Source organism: Podarcis vaucheri (genome assembly GCF_965113315.1).
Source record: "Podarcis vaucheri genome assembly, chromosome: 13".
Lineage (NCBI taxonomy): Eukaryota > Metazoa > Chordata > Lepidosauria > Squamata > Lacertidae > Podarcis > Podarcis vaucheri.
In genome coordinates, this window is record NC_138751.1 from 58,238,160 (window position 1) to 58,258,118 (window position 19,959).

At 46.8% G+C, this 19,959-nt stretch overlaps 1 protein-coding gene and 1 long non-coding RNA gene across 2 annotated transcripts in view; one reads left to right on the top strand and one right to left on the bottom strand.

The window, feature by feature from the left end:
• LOC309517099 overlaps window positions 1-19,959 on the bottom strand; it is a 393,909-nt gene that overhangs the window by 319,842 nt on the left and 54,108 nt on the right. The window lies entirely within an intron of this gene.
• On the top strand, window positions 231-19,667 carry LOC309517085 (beta-crystallin B3-like). The gene is made up of 6 exons (XM_082196143.1): window positions 231-7,106; window positions 8,013-8,105; window positions 12,385-12,503; window positions 13,908-14,040; window positions 14,450-14,592; window positions 19,352-19,667. Exons 1-6 carry the CDS (start codon window positions 6,954-6,956, stop codon window positions 19,515-19,517), a joined length of 807 nt encoding a protein of 268 aa, XP_082052269.1. The 5' UTR covers window positions 231-6,953; the 3' UTR covers window positions 19,518-19,667.

A 19,959-nucleotide genomic window follows, 5' to 3' on the forward strand; every position in this document is an offset into this window, starting at 1 on the left:
CACTTCTTCTTCTTCATGTCCTTCAACACTGGAGGCATCTTCGTCACTAATGTCAGGAACTTCTCCAAAGATAGGCACTGGAATTTCATCACAATGAGCTATAGGACGACGTGCTGATTGAAGATCAGGATACTTCGTGGGGCGGGTGCCCCATTAACTTAGTTTTGATCTCCCAACTTTATGCTTTGCTGGACCAATTTATGGAAGATTTCGAGGTTTTATGACTTCAAACTGATCCCTTTTCGACATAATCACCCAGAACTATCGGACCTGAATACTTCTTATCATTAAAATAATCATTTCCAATCAAAACAATTATTTGACAAGGTATTTTACCCCCACCAACTTCTTCTAAAATGCTCCACACAAGCGTACATGTGAACAAAAACGTAAAAAAAGACATGTGGCCATAGCTCAAAAACTTGACCTGATTGAGCAAAACCAATGTGATTTTTGGATTCAGCGCATCAGATTCATCCTAAATCAGCTGAAAAAATGCAGACAACAAATTTGTTGTTGACCATTGTAATCAATGTACTATACTATAAAATAAGTATTGTACATGATAAAAATTAAAATTATTTTTTTTCTTACCTGCACTGATGATAGTCAGTGTTTGGATGGGGGGCTTTTATCCATTTCTGCAGTCACACAATCAATCAATCAATAATAAAATGAAGAACAAGCCACAGTCACAAAAACGAAAAAGCCACACAAACAAAAATGCAAAAAATAGCAAAAACAAAAGCACCAAATATAAGCTCCAAATATCACCTCAGAACACTGCAATTGGAAAGGGAAGGCTTTGATTACAATGGGGGGGGGTGCAAATTAGCAGTGCAACAGTGAAAATGGGAGGAAAAAGGCTTTGATTACAATGGGGCAATGCAAATTAGCAGCTCAACAGTGAAAACGGAAGTTCAGGAGCATGTTCGGCTTCCGAAGCAAAGTTCGCAAACCAGAACACTGACTTTTGTAAGAACACTTGAATGATAGACAGCGTTCAAGTTCCAAGTTGTTCAGGAACTAAGCTGTTCAAAAACCGAGGTACCACTGTATTTCTTTCCAAGTGTTTATGTAATTGTCTTTAAATATATTAATGTTTTTAGCTGTCAGTCATACCCCCCAGATATTTAATGTGTAAGTCTGTAAGTTTCTGGAAACTTTATAAATGGGAAAACTTTTTGCCTCCCTAATTGACAAAGCTGGCCCACCTATGAGGCAAGGGGAAGCACCCGCCCCAGGCAGCGGAAATGCGAGAGGTGGTTCTCCACCTGCCCCACTGCTTCTCCTGCTCCCAGAATGTCTCCCTCTCACTGGTGAGAGGGGGTGTTCCAGCAGGAGGGGCCACCACTCAGCTTCCCTGTCCGCAGGCAGAGAAACACCTCAGCAACGCTTTGCAAATGCCAAGTGTTATAAATGCCAGCGTGGTTGCTCGAGAGAAAACAGGCAAGACTTCCTGTTGGTGTCTTTCCAAGGCTTTATTATCTGTCCAAAACGTTCACAATGCAGATTGACTCTTTTCCATGTCTGCTTAGTCACTAGCAGAATCTGGGAGTGGGCGGTCCTTAAAGTTTCCCCAGCAGAGCAGTTTTTTGACCCCTATCCTACGCCTCCGCTCTCTGCGCAGAGAGGGCATGGGCAAGGGGGGACCTGCCTCCCCCCCCCCGCTTTGCTCAGGTTCAGTGTTGCGGCTCTCCCTTGCATCTTCCGAGCCCTGCATCCCTTTCCCCGCTGGAGGCATGGCTTCACTCCTCCTCGGAGGACAAGCTGCTTCTCACAATCTTTGGCGGCTCCCTGTAACCCAACTGCCCTTCCACCTCCCGCCTCTGAGCTGATGGCAGTTCCCTGACACCAAGGCTCCTGCGGTGGAAGGGAAGGGATGGGGTGGGGAGGGGGAAGGAGGGAGAAATTCCCATTTTGCTTCAAGTGGTGAAATGGGCCACTCCTGCCTGTTGGAATTAGCAGACGCAAGTTACTTGTAGAATCCTAGAATTGTAGATTTGAAACAGACCTCAAGAATCATCCAGTCCAACCCCCTGCAATGCAGGAATCTCAACTAAAACAGCCGTGACAAAGGACCATCCAGCTTCTGCTTAAAAAGCTCCAAGGAAGGAGAGTCCACCCAAAGGAGACTGTTCCACAGTTGAACAGCTCTTCCTGTCAGAAAGTTTTTTTCTGATGTTTAGTCTGAATCTCCTTTCTTGTAACTTGAAGCCATTGGTTCAGGTCCTCCCCTCCAGAGCAGGAGAAAACAAGCTTGCTCCATCTTCCATGGGAGAGCCCTTCAGATATTTGAAGATGGCTATCGGGAATTTGAAGAGGGTTGTTAGCAGCTGAACAATAATAATAGTAATAATAGTAATAATTTATTGATGATGATAATGATAATAATAATAATAATATATGAAAGCATGGCCTCCTTTGGCTTGCAGTGGCTCTCCAGAGTCTGTGGCAAAGAAAGTTCTTCTCCATTGCCAGCCACCTGCTCTTATTTTAACAGAGATGCGAAGGAATAAATCTGAAGCTATCTGCGTGCAAAACATGTGTTCCGTCACTGAGCAACAGTTTCTCCCCAGGGGTTAAGTTAGACCCCAATGAGGGAAAGATGCCCTGCTCCTACGAACGCAGCAGCCCTTGCCCGCCTGCGTTTTCCAGCAGCATGGCTGCCTCTGGAGGCAGAGCAGAGCCACTGTGGCTGGAAGCCATCGACAGCCCTCCAAGTTGGTGGCCATCGCTGCCTCCTGCCTGTGAGAGTTCCACAGTTTAATTATGCGCTGTGTGAAGAAGGCCTTGTTCCACCAGCAGATATGAAATAGTGTTTCTCCCCCAACTTTCCAGGTGGAGTCCGGATGACTTGGAAGACAGAAGAAGCCTTAACTTGCTCACACCCCTCTCCCCTGCTGCTGCTGCTGCTGCTGCTGCTTCCCGCCCTGACTGCTGTGTGCGCAGTGCCTTTCCATCTGGTGTGGAGAATGTCCATGGTGGGCCTGATGCGGAAGGCTGTCCAACTCCTCAGGATCCATTCCGCCCCTCTGCAGCTGTGGGTCCTAGTTGTGCTGCAGAGCTGCCCCCCCCCACTCCAGCTGCCGGGGGGGGGGGCGGTGCTGTGCCTGACACACTGGCCTTCTGGCTGGGGAATTGGGCACACCAACCTGCTCTTTGTTGGCTTATGAACAAAGAGAGGATGTTGTAGCGGATGAACTTATAGGCTGGTCTCTTGCAAAAAGACTTGTTGCTGTCTGAGGATGGGAAATGGAAAGAGGAAGAAACAGATTATGTTTACTGCCATATTGAAAGATGAAACTTGACTGATTATTTTTTAAGAAAATTTTGATTGGCTGGTATTAACTTTGTGGATCATCTGTTCCGCCAAGACAATGTGATATATACTCTTCCTTTCTTTTTTAGGATCAAAGGAGATTTTATTGTTTAAGTGAGATTGTATGTGTGTGTGTTTTGTCAGCACACAGAGTAATGAGCATCCCATTTCTAGAGGGATAAAGCAATAACATCAGACAGTCCTCATTAAAATAGTTGTAAATAATCTGAGGGGTGGTTCCCCACCCCTCACTATTTACTGAAAAAAGAAGGGAAGTCTCACCTTGCCAGTATCAGGGCTGCATAGGAACCCTGCTGGGTTCTCTTGCTGGAAGTTTAAGTTTTTTCTTTCTGTAAATAAAGGGGTAAATAAATAGTTTATATTCCTCTGATTATTTCAAAAGTTCAGTTGCAGAAGTGTGTACCTATTTTTCCACAAATGTTAAACTTGGATGATATCAGTGAAGGAGCTTAGGGTCTCCTGCCTGTGGTCTCCAAGCATTCTTGAAGACAGACTCTAAGAAGCCTTTTTACCTTGTCACAATCTGTCAAAAGAAATCCAGGGTCGCTCATTCTTGTGAATGTATGGGGGGGGGGAACAGGTGAATTATGACCCTGCAAAGCACCTTCCTTCCTCTTTGGTCTTTTCCATTGCTGAGTCTCTGCTTTTGCCATCTAGGAAGCCTCTTTACCTGAACAAGTTCCCATGAAGGATCTGCAAGATTCTTTCTTCCATAGTGAGGTTTCTCTGTTGTTGTTTCCTTACCCAAAGCCCCCATGTTTGGGATTCCTTCTTTGGATGTTAAGAAAATAGCTCTAAGTGCTCTTCCCAGAAATGTTCTATTTTCAGAAAATTAAAGTTTATATTGTCACAGAATTAGACAGATTTCTATTGCATTGCACAGCTGTCCTCCATGGACATGCACACACGGTCTGTGGTGGGCAGAAGATTTCAGTGCTGAGCAGTGTCTCACAAGTTCACAGCCCTGTTGGAGTACAAAAATGCATCTGCACTGGCCCTTAGGAATGGGAAGGGGACGTGCCCACGGATCTAGGCCTAACCCTGAAGATGAGCATCCCCAATTTGCCCTTGTGGGCTTTCAGACATTCGTAATCTTTGTGCCAATTCCTCACGCAATTGGCTTTTTCTGCTCTTCCCTGCCCTGCCCCACGTGGGTTTTGCAGTCTTCGGCCTATGCCCAAGCCCCATGCAAATGGTGCTGTCTCCCAATCAGCCCCTCCCTTTCAGGAGACCATTCCTCAGCTAAGTGGCTGTGCCTGGGATGGAGCACCTTCTTCCTTGGGATGAGGCAGAATAACCTTTGTACGTCCCCTGGGGATCTGCCCCTATTAAACCAGACACCTCCCATGGGTTCCTCTCAGAGCAGAAATAGCAGTAGTATTTTGCCATAGGAAAACATAATATATTCTGCTCTAGGCACCACTGAGGATGTATCCTGGGGTCCTCAGTGCTGCTTAGCAGCATCCTCACCCCACTCCCAGCCCATAGGGAAGACCCAGTTGGCATGGTTTGGGAAGGGCGTGGGTATATCCAGGGGATTAGAGAGATGCTGTCACAATGCCCCTCCTTTTCAAGTAGCTGTGGGTATAGATTTCCCCCCAGACCTTGCCACTTCCTAAGACTCAGGATATTTTGGTTTGGCCCTAGTCTGTTTGTTTTGCTTGCTAGGTGGGTTGCCTGTGCTGTAGTGGCAAACGTGATTAGCACCAAAATGCCCCTGAAGGTGCTGACAATCTTCCCATTTGCTTCACTTTTTTTAAAAAAAATAATCAGTTGATTTTGTCCTGGTGTTCTCATTTGGTTTGATTTCCACCTGTGACTCTAATGTGTGCTAGAAGCCTTTCCTTAAATTGCACTGAGTATGCACACAGACACACACATCCTACAGACTCCTTCCCAGCCTAGCAGAAACCTTTTGCTGGGATGTGAGGGCCTGCAGCAAAGTTTGGGGCATCCACAGCATCTCTTTCATGTTGGGGGAGAGGCAGGGGGTTTGTTGGAATGTATGCAATGCCTGGATTCCCCGGGGAGCTGGCCCTGCACAAAGGAGCGAGATTAAGGTGTCATCAGGGCAAATCCCTCTGAATCTGTACACACACGGGTTCTCTTTTGTGCTTGTGCAAGGCACTGAAATTCTGTATTTTAGTAGTTTTACTACTAAGAAATGTTTGGACAACTATATCTGATTAAAAACAGCATTCAGAATGACTTTGCATGTCCATCTTTCATTTTTCTTTTAAACTATTCACATTTATTGAAGCAGAAGGTTTTCCTTCCCCTTTTCCTTCCCCATAGAAGACTCCACAGTCTGTTTTTAAATGTTACTCTCTCAGAACAGGATGGGGGGGGGCAAGGGCTGTTCACCTGCAGCAGCCTTGCTTGCTCTCTCTCTGAGGTAGCCAGAAAGAGGGAACAGGTAGCTGAAGAAGGGCCCCAGCATCTCTGCCTTCTTTTTCTCCCCCCTCCTATACATATAGTTTGGAAAGGAGAGAAGACTAGAGATGGGAGTTTGGCAGGGCCCTTTCTTACTCCTGAGGTGGCAGCTATACCATTTTCGGGCAGCTTGGGTCCCAGTTCCAACTCTTGCATCCTACCAGATGATGGCTGCTATGAAGCATTGCAAGACCACAAGTTGCTGGCTTCAGAGAATGATCTGAATGAGTGTTGTGATGCGTTCACCACTTTGCTGAAGCTAAGCTGGTTGGCACCTAGAGGAAGATGCATAGACATGCAAAACAGACAGAGCAAAATTCATAAATCACAGAATTGTACAGTTGGACGGAACACAAAGGGCCATCTAGTCCAACCCCCTGCAATGCAGGAATCTCAACTAAAACAGCTGTGACAGATGGCCGTGCAACCTCGGCTTAAAAGCCTCCAAGGAAGGGGAGTCCACCACCTCCCAAGGGAGACCTTGCCACTGTCAAACAGTTGAACAGCTCTTACTGTCAAAAAGTTCTTCCTGATGTTTAGCTGGAATCTCCTTTCTTGAACTTGAAGCCATGGGTTCGAGTCCTACCCTCCAGAGCAGGAGAAGACAAGCTTTGCTCCATCTTTTGTGTGATAGCCCTTAAGATATTTGAAGATAACAATCGTAACTCCTTTCATCCAGGCTAAATATACCCAACTCCTTCAACTCATAAGGCTTGATTTCCAGACCCTTAATCATCTTGGTTTCCCTTCTCCGCACATGTTCCAGCTTGTCAATATCCTCCTTACATTGCTGGTTCAAATCACTTCCACTTGCTAGAATAAACGCGTAGTTTTAATAACCTGGATGAGTATTCTCATGAGCCTGCCTTTTAAAGACCAGCAACATGAGACTGGAGGCACAGAATTCTTGCTCCTTTCAATGGAAAGGCCCTCCGCAACATCTCCCTGGCCTGGGACATACGGCATGCGTGTTTGTTGCTGCTGAAAGGGCTTTGTTTTGGGGTTGGAAAGCTGCTGACCCAGAACTTCTGTGAAGTTCTGGCAAGGAGCAGTGGCAACATGCTGATGGGCTGACTTGCAGGCAGGCTGTTAATCTTCTCCAAACTGTCAGCTGGGAGGCCTCTGCATAATGGCTCCGTATTGTGGAGTGGAGCCCTCACTATTGAAGTGAAAGGCAATGGGTGGGGTCTGCTGGATGGAGTTGCTGCTGCCTCAGCACCCCTCGAAAGCCAGGGCTGTGCTCAGAGGCAAGCGTATAAATAGGCGCCTGCTTCCTCTGCCTGCCTGCCTGCCTGTCTGCCAGAGTTTCCAACAGCATCTGGAAAAGGAGGTATGAATGTGTCCTCATCAGACCATGGTTACCCTGGATTCCTTCGCATAGCGCTTGCCTACCTCCAGCAAAAGCTTTTGAATGTCATACTTAAGCTTTTGATCCATGTTATCCCCCCACAGCCAAAAAAGGGGTAGATGAGACCTAAAGACAGTAAGTTGTATGTAACTGCATCTGTCTTTGTACCAGCGACAGCAGTGAGGGAAGGCCAGGGAGATGTCGCGGAGGGCCTTGGGAGGGTGGGGAACTGGAACACCAGGCAGTGGAATTCCAAGACTGAAACCTGAAGGAAGCTGCAAGTGAGGTGGCGTCTTGAACTACAACTCATTGTGGGTCAGTGGGTGGGCAGAGTGCTGAGAGGAATCTTACAGAGTTGATCTGTAGCAGCAAAAATGCAGTGTGCTGCTCTGCAGTTCCTTGAGGTGCAGAGCTTTGAGTCATGCACTCTTGGAGGAGAACCTTCCATGTGTCTCTGCCTCCCTGAAGCTTAGAACTACAGAGTTGGAAGGAATCCTAAGGGTCAACCAGCTTCACCAGTAATAAGGAATGAGAAAAAGACCAGCTGGGTGTAGGATGTGTTTACTCCCCACCCCTGTGTCCCCTGTCTCCAGTCCAATGAAGTTGACACTTGCCTCCATCACAAATAGGTTCCTCCCCAAAGCTCTCCTGCTCTTTTGGTCTTAAAGCTAGACAATAAAGTAGGAATGACCACTGCCTTACTTTGGCCAGTTCTTTGCAGGTCAATCTCCCAGAGTCCCTGGAGACTGGGAGTCTCCTTATGCAGATGATGATCTCTTCATTCTCATGCTCCCTGGCAGAAAGCCTGGCAGAAATCTTTGGCAGAGAGGATTTTCCTCCTTGGAGCAATAACCATCTCTAACTTGCACGGGGATGGGGGCGGGACAGGGTTTGATTGCAGACACCATGACTGAACAACAGACCCCTATGGAGGAGATGGCAGCTGCGGAGAGCCCAGAGGAAATGGGGCCAAATTACAAGGTATGGCAAGTGTTGAATTCATCCCTTCCCTGTCCCACAAAGCCCCTGAAGATTTTATACTGTTGCAGGTTTGGGCAGTCAGTCTGGATGATGCCCTGAGCCCCTTCTTGGGGTCCTGTACCCAGTGAGGGTAGAAATAAAGGGTTATATTGCTGAGCTGTTCAGACAAGTTTCTCTGTGAAACAAGAAGCTTAGCTGGCTACTTAAGTGTCCTCAATGTCATTCCCCCAAAAGAGCTAGATAACAAGGGCAACAACTAAATGATGGGGCCCTCCAGGCAGATGGGCCCTTTCCTCCGCCCCTCTCACCTAACTGTTAAGTAAGAGAACAATAGCCAGGAGAGAGAGTGAGTTTTGAGCTGAAAACAGGCTGGAAGCCAGAGACCCAGAGGCCTGCTTGCTCTGTGCTGGATCCCAAACTGTGACTTGACTAATGGAGAAACAAGATCCTTGGGAGTTTTAATGCTGTGAGTCCCTCCATTTGTGCTCATGTTGTAAATAATGTGTAAATAATTTCAATGCAGGTGGCGCTGTGGGTTAAACCACAGCCTAGGACTTTTCAATCAGAAGGTCGGCGGTTCGAATCCCCGTGACGGGGTGAGTTCCCGTTGCTCGGTCCCTGCTCCTGCCAACCTAGCAGTTCGAAAGCACGTCAAAGTGCAAGTAGATAAATAGGTACCGCTGCGGTGGGAAGGTAAACGGCGTTTCCGTGCGCTGCTCTGGTTTGCCAGAAGCGGCTTAGTCATGCTGGCCACATGACCCAGAAACTGTATGCCAGCTCCCTCGAAATGAGCACCGCAACCCCAGAGTCAGTCACGACTGGACCTAATGGTCAGGGGTCCCTTTACCTTTAATGTCATATAGCCTTAAGACTCAGTCTCCATTGACCTTCATTCCAAGGAATGCAACTAGGTGAGCTCCTGGAACTCCTGAATTCTCTCACTGCTCAGAGATTGAATAGGGGGCATGTAACAATACATGGTGCACGTTTTACTAGAAGCAGATACCAGTGGTACCTCAGGTTACATACGCTTCAGGTTACAGACTCTGCTAACCCAGAAATAGTGCTTCAGGTTAAGAAATTTGCTTCAGGACGAGAAGAGAAATCGGGCTTCAGTGGCGTGGCAGTAGCGGGAGGCCCCATTAGCTAAAGTGGTGCTTCAGGTTAAGTACAGTTTCAGGTTAAGTACAGACCTCCGGAACGAATTAAGTACTTAACCCGAGGTACCACTGTATTTTTTTCAGAGCTGGTTGTTATAGATTTAGACAGAAGATGGCACTCTTGACTTCTCCAACAAATCTTTTGCTTGCCAAGAGCAAGTCTGAGCACAGCCCGACCTCCCTGTACCAGCAAACATGCAAGGAGTGATGTGATATTTCCATAGCATGTAGTTTGTGGCCTTTGCCGGTGGCATGGTGTTGGGGCAGTTGTCTCAGGAGCAAAATCCTTAAGGGTGCAAAAACAGTGACGTTGCAAGCGTTGTAGCTTAGGACTCAGGCCGGAATTGGGATTGCTGGGCAATCGGCTCCTCTCGCACTTTGACCGGCAACCTTGCTCTCCCAACCCCGGGGACTAGTTGGATCTCCTGCAGGACTCACTGCCCAAGTGGCACCTTTTGGTGAGCTGGATCAGGGCAGGTGGTGGGGCAGCACGCTTGCCTCCCATGACAGCTGGGTAGGGGTGCTGCGCGGCCAACTTCTCACCAGGGTTGCCATTTCTGCATATCACTGGGCTAGGATGTGCCAGGCCACTGTCTTGCTAGCCACAGCCCTTTCAGCTGGGGTGGCAACTTGAATAAAAGTTGGGGGGGATGTAAGCCCCGTCCCCATAATTGATCACATGATGCAGTGCACACACACCATTTGAAAGGCAATGCCTATCCACTTTGGGGGGCAGCCCCTTAAATATTTAAGGGAGGGCAAAGACCCCTTCAGCCCTCCTGCTTGCACCTTGCACTCAAGGGCATTGCACTCGTCTAGGGCAGGGTATGGGTCTCACAGGTGCATCCCTTCCTCAGGCCCTCCCTGCTTCCCAAGCACTGGGCTCCCCATAGCTTCTCCCTCTCCCCAGCACATACACTTTCCCCAGCCTCTCCTTTCCTGCCCAACAACAGCCGGCTGTGGTAGGAGGTGTTTGTGGGCATGTGCTGCGCATGTGTGCAAAGACAGCCAAGGGTTTCTGCTACAACGTAACTGGTTAGTGCCCACTTCATCGTTCTGGGCTGTCTGTGTAAACTTTCTGGTGGTTTATACTAGACCACCTTCTGCTCCTTTTCTTCTTTTTCAAGGGTTTGGATACCTAAATTCAACTGCCTTCCCAGTGACCTCTTGAGCCTGTGGCATTGCTCCCTATCTCTGGAAAACTCGTCTGGGTATCAGAGAGATCTGAAATCTCAAGGCCTGGGGGGCTCCTGACCACTCTGTACTTGAGGCAGCTGCCTCACTGTGTCTAATGGTTGGGCTGACTGCTGAAGAGCCTCCTGTGTTCAGATATGCACAGCCTGTGGGGGATGAATGTTCTTGCAGTGGCATCAGGGCTGCCAGACTGGGCCTGGTGATGATGGTTGCCTTCATCCAGTGATGGTCTGAAACCTAAGAGTGGCCCCTGGTGATGTCATGGTAGGAGGCCCAGGAAACAGAGGTTACCTGGGAGAGCGGAGTGAAGGAAGGCAGGGACCCCCTCCCCCCAATTTGCAGCCAGCTCCTGCCAAGCTGAAGCTTGCAAGCTGTATGCACAGTCTTCTTAATATTTTTTCTTATTGATAAAGGTACTCTCACCCACCCTGAGAATCAAGTCCTCCAGCTGGAGGGGTCCAGGCAAACCCAGAGGCTTCAAATCAGACCTGGAGACCTGGCAATCATATCTTCAAGACCTTGTCGGCTTTCAAAGAGCTGGCCATCACTTGCTACATATTTGAACTATTACTTTCCTCAACACACACCTCTCCTTCACTTCCACCTCTTTTCTCTAAGGCTTTTGTTATGAGAATTCTAAGGTCTCAAATATAAATTAAATGTTCATAAATGTACAAGGCAAACACATACATACCATTTGTCTGAGAGAGCAATCCTAAAGCCATTTTGACTCTCCCAAATTGACCTCACTTTTTTTTTCTGCAAGGAGGAAGGAAATGGGAAATCCTCCCCATTGTCTTTTGCTTACAAATCCTGTCTTAAGGGCACATATTTGTGTATAAGAGTGAGCCTGGCTGCCCAGGTAATGCCCAGGTAATGTAATCAGTGCAATCAGTGACCATTATCAAGTATCCTGGCAGAAAGGATTTCTGCTGTAGACCACCTCCTGTGATTTATTTTTGCTGTAGACCGCCTCCTTCTGTGATGTATGTATGATTTTTTTTTTTTGGGGGGGGTCCTGAGCTACAGGGTGGGCAGTTTCAAAAGTCTTTGTGTAAGGACTCACACTTCATTGTTCAGGGTTCTCTCCTCCCTCCTGCATGTGGGGAGTGGGGACCCTGTTGCAACAGTTAATAAAGATCAGACTTACTAGCCACTTTGCTTCTCTATATACTCTGGTTGGCCTCTGTTTCTCCAACTGATAGGAAACCCACTTGGATACCCCATAAGGGGAAAGGAGCAGTTTTTTTCTTATAAAAATTTCCTTAACAAAAGTTTTCCTGCACCTTTCTTGGGCCTCTTGTTAGAAGCTACTTTTTGAACACTGTCCCCCTGCCTCTGTGGTTGTGTCCTTGTTGTCCCTGAATAAAGTCTTTCAAATTTCTCCACAATTGTGTCTTAATTGTGGTGTGGTGCAGTGGTTAGAGTGCTGGACCAGGGAGACCCGGGTTCAAATCCCCACTCAGCCAGACCTATGTCACAGGGTGGTTGTGGGGATTAAACGAGAAGCAGGAAAACTATGCATACCACCTCAGGCTCCATGGAGGAAAGGTGGAATACAAATGAAAAATAAGAGCTGCTGGAATCATAGAATCATAGAATCATAGAGTTGGAAGAGACCACAAGGGCCATCGAGTCCAACCCCCTGCCAAGCAGGAAACGAAGCTGCAAACATATTCCGAGAGTCTTCATTCTTTGGCCTTCCCTCCTCCACACAGAGAGAAACAGCTCTGTCTGTCCTAAAGGTGTCTGTGTCACCTTTGGTGGAGGGCATCTCAATTTGGGAATGCTTTTTTCTCCCCCTGCAAACAAGCTGACTGATAGCTTCTCTCCCAAAACTGTTTCTCCATCAGTACATGCTCCTTTTTGAGGCTCTTTACCCCTTGATGGCTGTTGGGCCACTTGACTTCTGTGCCCTTATCTAGGTCACCCTCTTCGAGATGGAGAATTTCCAGGGCAGGAAATGTGAGCTCATGGATGAGAACCCCAACGTGACGGAGAAGGAGTTGGACAAAGTGGGCTCCATCCAGGTGGAGGCTGGCCCGTGAGTACCAAGCATGGGAGAGAGCAGGGATCCACACCGGGCTAGAAGCACCTGTCTTGAAATTTGAGCATTCTCAAGGAAAGCTAGATTTTAAAAGCACCCAATTTTGATTTGGGTTTTATCCCAGAAGCTTTTGTGAGGAGTAAAAGTAGTTTGAGAGGTGTATAATGCCCCTAGTTGCCCCTTGAAGGCACCTCTTTTCTAGTTCTGGACTGCTGGCAAAGTTCTGGTTGGGGGGGGGGTGCCAGTCAGGAAAGGCCCGGGAGCTGCAAAGCTGCAGTGAACTCCCTTAGGTCTCCTCAGCTCTGTGCAGCCAATTATAGGCAGCTGTGTGTCCTTAAAAAAAAAGCTTTAAATGCTGTGCCCAGGTGATCCCAAAGGGAGCAAGCAGAGCAAGAGGTGAATTGGCTAAGAGGCTGAGCTACAAATCAGGGAATTGCTCCCGTCACAAACTCACTTCCAGAATCATAGAATTGTAGAGTTTCTGGAAATATAGATGCCAGAACTATTTGGCACCTAAACACCTCCTTTGTTCTCTTATAATAATGGCAATGGCACCCTCTCTGAATATGCCGGAACTGAGTTCTGGTGAGTTCCAGCTGCAAAAAAAAAAAAAAAAAGCCCTGGTTGGAAGGGACCCAACTACATCTAGCAGTAAGTAACCTGGCCCCTCAGCCTTCCTCTCTGAGTTATGGGGATAAAATTGGTACTGATTCTGATAACTGCTGTTCATAACCTGTGTTTTCTTTATTGACAGTCAGGCTCCTTACCTATAGAAAGCACAACCCACTAAGGAAGAGAAGAACAAAAAATAAAATAAAATTAAAACAGAAACAATTTTGCATATTCCCAAAATCAGGTTAAAACTTTACATGGCTGGGTCTAGGTCAGAGGGAAATTAATACACAAAATTTAGAGGTAGTGTTACAGGGGCCATTCACATGTTGATAACACAGACATTCTGGCAATGGGTAGCAAATTAACTATTGCTGGCAAGGAAAAAATAGATATAAAAGAATAATTTCCTGGATGCCAACATCCAGGTTTGGGGCATGTACTCTCTGATGAGACAAACCCAGCAGAGATTTAAAATCACAAAATCTACAGTAAAGTGAGGAAATATGGGAAATAAGTGAGGAGATATCCCGTTCTGAGTTCCTTCCAAAGTTCCCCTCTTCCCCAGTATAAAAAAAGACCACATGTTTAGTAAGTTAAAAATGGTTTATTTACAAACTTCCTAAAGGTCACATTCATGTGCTTTTCCATACAGTATTCAGAAAATGCTGCACAGGAATTCAATATTGGCTTATGATAGCCATGTAGTCTGAATTTGGAGCAACCTCTTTACACGCCAAGCTTCTCAGATTGACTGAGGAACAACAATAGGTTTGATTCCTCCCACAGGTGGCTCGGGTTTGAGCGTCAGGCATTCAGTGGCGAGCAGTTTGTGTTGGAGAAGGGTGACTACCCTCGCTGGGACTCCTGGTCCAACAGCCACTGCAGTGACAGCCTCCTCTCCATTCGCCCCCTGCTGATCGTAAGTCACAGATATTTGCCCACGAAAGGGCAGTGGCCATGGACTAAATTATGTGTATCTGCTGTTGTCCTGACCTACATTGGGGGAGGACACCCCAGTGCCTTGGGCAGCCCTTGTATGCCAGTTTCATGCTCCCTTTATCATATCCTGTGTGTTTGTTCAGGATATTTATCCTTCTAGCACCATGCTGTCCACTCTGGTTGGCAACAGCTTTCCAGGAGCTCAGGCAGAGAGATTCCTTCTCATCACCTGCCTTCTGTATGCATAGCAAATGTCCTGGTACAGCCCCTCCCTCTTCATTGTGAATATGTGGTTCATTGTGAATATGTGGTTGCAGGGGGAGAGGGTTCAGGGACCCATTCAGCCACCCCCACTCCACACCAGCTCCCATCACTTGTTCCCATTGCAGGACAGTGCAGACCACAAGATCCACCTCTTTGAAAACACCAGCTATGGGGGCAGGAAGATGGAGATCGTGGAGGATGACGTCCCCAGCTTGTGGGCTCATGGCTTCCAGGACCGCGTGGCCAGCATTAAGGCCCTGAATGGAATGTAAGGAGGGAGCGGGGTGGGGGTGGGTGGGGAGGCAAATCCTGTAGCCCCATGCGAAAGGTGGAGGGGGTGCCTCTGCTTCAGAAGGGGGCTTCTTTGCACAGTTGCTTCTCTTGGAAGAGCAAATCCCTAAATCAGCTTCCTTAGAATTAGTATATAAAGCCCTTAACAATTTGGGACCAGCTTGCCCCATATCTTTTCCCCCTTGACCGCTGCAATTGGCAGATCTGGCATTCTTGCAGGGGCTGCATAATATCTATTCCACATTTGTAGAAAATGGATATTTTAGTGTGGCAGCACCTACACTCTGGAACTCCCTTCCTATTGACATCAGGCAGGTGCCTTCACTGTACTCTTTTTAGCACCTGGGGCAGATCTACACTCAGGGTTTTTAACCTTGTTGTTGTTTAGTTGTTTAGTCGTGTCCGACTCTTCGTGACCCCATGGACCAGAGCACTCCAGGCACTCCTGTCTTCCACTGCCTCCCGCAGTTTGGTCAGACTCATGTTGCTAGCTTCAAGAACACTGTCCCACCATCTCGTCCTCTGTTGTCCCCTTCTCCTTGTGCCCTCCATCTTTCCCAACATCAGGGTCTTTTCCAGGGGTTTTTAACCTTAAGGAAGGGCTAAGAAATGGTTTTGACAGCCACAGGACACATTATGTCCTAATGAGTTGTTGAAAGGTGACACCAGAGGGCACTGCAGAGCAGCCAGCAACCGGCAGTAGGAAGACAGCCGCTTTGACAAATAAAAAGGTAAAAAAACCTGTGGCGTTTTAGAATGATATATCCCTGTTAAAACGATATAGAACGATATAGCCCTGTTAAAAACATTCTTGTTTAGCCAAACCTACCCAGTTGAAAGTTAGTGTGAGTTTTAATCCGCTTTTAGCCTTTAACTTTTTGAAAGTCTTAAATTGTTATTAATTCTTCTTATAGACAATTTTATTGTTTTATCTTTGTTGCAAACCACTTTGAGGGTTTTAATTTTTTACAATCAAGTGGAATATAAATTGTATGAAATAAATAATGATGGAACTCACTGAAGGTAATCCAACCGATTTTGGCTCATTCTGGCATGTGGGCTAATCTCCCCCCCCCAAAAAAAAGATGAAAAGAACAGGCAGGAGGCACGGAAACCCCAAAAATGCAGGAAGGAGAAGCTGGTTCCCCAAAGTGGTGGCTCTGAGCTACTGACTACAGCTCAAACACATTTGGAACAGACTTTCCTTCAGGAACAACCTTCAACTTCCTGAGCCATTTTGGCATTCCTGAAGCAACCCCCATAAATGTTTCTGCCAGGACTTGCTCTCATGTTAATTGTCCACACACCTTGTCCAGGCCCCCTTTTGCTCTTTGTCTTTCTCTCCCAGTCTCTGGCCTCCATCTTCACATTATTTGAAATCTGAGGAACAAGGGCCAAGACTATTAGCGTGGTTCTTGCTCTTAAAACCTGTCTCTCATTATAGATCTTTGTAAGCTACTCTGATAGTCTTTTCCAGCCAAAGAATTTGGGGTTGTGGCAGTAAAAATGCTTCAAATATTATAAATGAATGTAATACATAGTTGGCTCTGGGAGGGACAATGGCCAGTGAGAAAGATCTATTAACAATCATGCTTATAACCAGAGTGGCTGGTGGGTGCTTGAAGATCTTTGGGCAACATTTTGGTCTTATATATTTTATTAATCAGATGTCCAGTACAAATGCTCTCTAGGTGCTGCATAAAATGAGATTAAAACAGAAAAAAATGCAAAGCAATAATCTACAAGGTCTGGGCAAATAAAAATGGATTGGTCTCTGGTATCTTTCCCTGGGGAAAGCATTCCACAAAAAAGGGAATTAAAAAGTGACATGAACAATGAACAATGAAAAGAGAGTTGGATTCAAATTCTGACTAAACATTAGGAAGAACTTTCTGACAGTAGAGCTGTTCAGCAGTGGGACAGGTGACCTCAGAAGGTGATGAACCTTCACTGGAGTTTTTTTTAACAGATGTTGGATACCCATCTGCCAGGGATTCTTAAGTTGGGATTCCTGCATTGCAGGGATTTGGCTTATAATAAGGTTACCAGATATTTTTTTAATGAATCTGGGGACAGTTTAAATACATACATACATACATACATACATACATACATACTACATGTTCAGGACGTTGATGCTGCAGCAATGGCAGTGGCAGAGGGGCGGCCGGACCTTGACCTCAACCGCCATGTTTCCCCTTCCTCCGAGGCTTCTATCTCCTTTCTCCATGAGCCTGGGCAGCCCCTGAGTTGTTGGTTCTTCAGTGATGGTGGTGGGGGAAGCGGTGCGCAGTGGGTCATGCATGGAAGGCAGAGAAGGAGGGCCGAGAGCAGCGGCAGCAGCTGGGGCAGCGCAATACCTCCCTTCCCATTGGAGCAGCCCCAATCCCATTCCTACTTGTGTGCAAGCAGGAGGAGGCGGGGATCCCTCAGCTTCCTCTTGCCTAACTGAGAGATCCCCACCCTGTTCCTGCTTGCACGCAAGTAGGAGTTGGGAGGCTGCTCCAGTAGGCATCATGAAGCCTCCCTTCACAGCTTAATTGCTGGGGTCAGGGAAGGTGGAAGTAGCTCGGAAGCTCCACCTTAGAGCCCCTGTACCACCATCATATGGGGATTTCTGAGCAGCTCCTGAAGCCAGCCAGAGCCAACTGCTCCAGGCTGCTGAGACTGCCGCTGCTGCGTTTCCCGGGGATATTAGATGAAATCCAGGGACATTATTCGCAAATGCGGGAAGTATCCCAGGGAAATGGGGACTTCTGGTAACCCTAGCTTATAGGGCCATTGGGGTCCCTTGCAACCCTACAGCTCCATGATTCTGTGAGTCTATGAGTTGAAAACTGTAACAAGCAGCACAAGTGGCCATAAAATGCCCAGGAAAGCAACTTGAAGGACTATTTGACTAGTACTGAGATGTATTTCACCCAGAGGACACTGATGGGTGAGCAATCTATAAATGAATGAATTCCTTTGTAGCATTTATATCCTGCTTTTTTCCAGTCAGATGGCCTTTGTGGTGGCTTAAATGAACTAAAAATAACCCCAAAAAACATAGTAAGCAAATTAATTAGCGCCTGCATCACAAACAAATCTCAGAGACCTGGAATGTGTTGCTCAAAACTGAAGGATATGCAAGCATAATCAAGGATTGGGTTTTAAAATAAATAGTTTGAGGATGTCCTTAAAATCATGCCCCCCACCAATGCAATAGCAGCCCACAGGAAGGGGGCAGGGGGCAGGCTCCAATCCAGCTTATATTGTTGTAACCAGAGTTTGGGAAGTTCATTTTTGAAAGGAACTAATACTAGATCATGTTTGACATGCCCCAACAGAAAGTAATTCCAGTTCATGTTTGTCCCTTTACAAAACCAAGTGGTTCAGCTCCCAGTTTAGTTCAAGTTGTTGGCATCTCTTTCTTGAGAAAAAATGGAGCTCCCGTAATGCTTCTGAATACCAGTTGCTAGAAGCTCCTGGTTGAGGGCTTCTCCCCTTTAGTGCATCTAGGTGGCCACTGTGAGAACAGGATGCCGTACGAGATGGCTCTCTTTGGCCTGATCCAGTAGGCTCTGCTGATGTTGTTAAATTCATCTAAATGATCCTCCGGGGTGGGAGGGAATTCAGCATTCAGGATGTCAGCAGCTACTGTACTGGTGTGACATATACTTCAGAAGACACTGAACCACACAGACAGTGGAACGTGACTCAATGAGTTCATTTCCCTCAACAATTACGAACTTAGAGAGTAAAAAAAGTGTGTATAGGAAATGAAATTGAAGATAAACTAGAAACAAACCTAGTTTAGTTCAACCAGAAATCATGGGAACTACTTTTATGCATAGTTCAGAGATTTTTGAACTAATTCTGTGAACTAATTCTAACACACATTCTGCCTGAATTTGCCTTTGAACGGCACCTGGAAATTAAAACTGGTGCAAGATGATCTTATCTTCCTGGTACTTGTGCTGACGTCTAATTAATTTCAGGACCCAATTCAAGATGTTGCTAACTCCCTATTAAGGGAAACCATTCTTTCTCCAAGCTAGTGCCCAACAGACATTGCTGGACTCCATTCATGGGTGTAGCCAGGGGGCAGGGGGGACACTGCCCCCCAGATCAGGTAAATCAATAAAAATACATAACTAATGGAGGTTTGCCCCGCTAACATAAATCATGGCTACTCTCATGACTCCATTTCCCATCAGTCCCAGCCAGCATAACTGATCAGGGATGATGGGAACTGTAGTCCAATATCACCAGCTTGGGGAAGTGTGCCGTAAACCGTTTGGGACACGGCCTTCTTCCATATGAACCTGACAGCCCACCACGTTTACCTTGGGACCTTTGATCCGGGTTCTTCCACCAGGAGAAGTACATTTCGTTGGGATACAGGAGAAGACCTTTTCAGCTGTAATACCCTGATTGTGGAACTACTTCCCAAAAGAGGCTTCATGTGTGTGTTTGTGTATCCTTTTCATATTTTACACCAAGCTTTTTCAACTTTCATACCTAACCTACCATATAGCTCTGTTTTGTTGAATCTTATTATGTAAATGAAAATTTCATTTTGTAAATTGTCTTCGGAGAGGAACTGTTGAGAGCCCAAAGGCAGTAGTTCTGACTTCAATGAGTAGTTTGGATCTTTGGAAATGAGTTGTTACTGCGGTGAGCTGTGTTGGGAAGGATGCCTGGCTGAGCCTATCCTGATAGGTCCTCCTTCTCTTGCCCCTCTGTCTCTATAGATGGGTGGGATATGAGTATCCCGGGTACCGTGGCCGCCAGTACGTCTTTGAGAAGGGTGAGTACTGCCACTGGAATGAGTGGGATGCCAGCCAACCTTTGATCCAGTCAGTGCGGCGCATCCGGGACCAGCAATGGCACAAAAGAGGCTGCTTTGAGGAAAGCTAAAGTAATAGCGAGTGACATTCGTCAAGGAGAAGAAACAGAAATGAGACCCTCCCCTCCCTGAAGTGCTGGCAAAAGGCCGTGTTTTGCTGTCTAAATAAAAATAAAGCCTAATGTTCTCAATAAAGTTCTAAGCCTCCAAGGCTTCTGCTCTTTGCTGCGTCTCCTCTCGTTTGTCACTTGATGGCAGAACTTTGCAGGCAGCAGGTCCCCTGTTCAGTCCTCCACCGCTTTAGTTAAAAAGGACCTCAGGTGTTCACAGGGCTGGGGATGGCCACAGAGAGTGGACACAGCGACAGGCTAAGTGAATCTGGCACACTCCAAGGCAGCTTTGAATGTTCCTATGGCTTGTTCACTGGGAGCAAAGGTGGTTCCTGCCAGATCCTTAGGTAATATCACCATCAAGATGCAAGTGATCTTAAAACACATGGGGAAATCAAAGGCT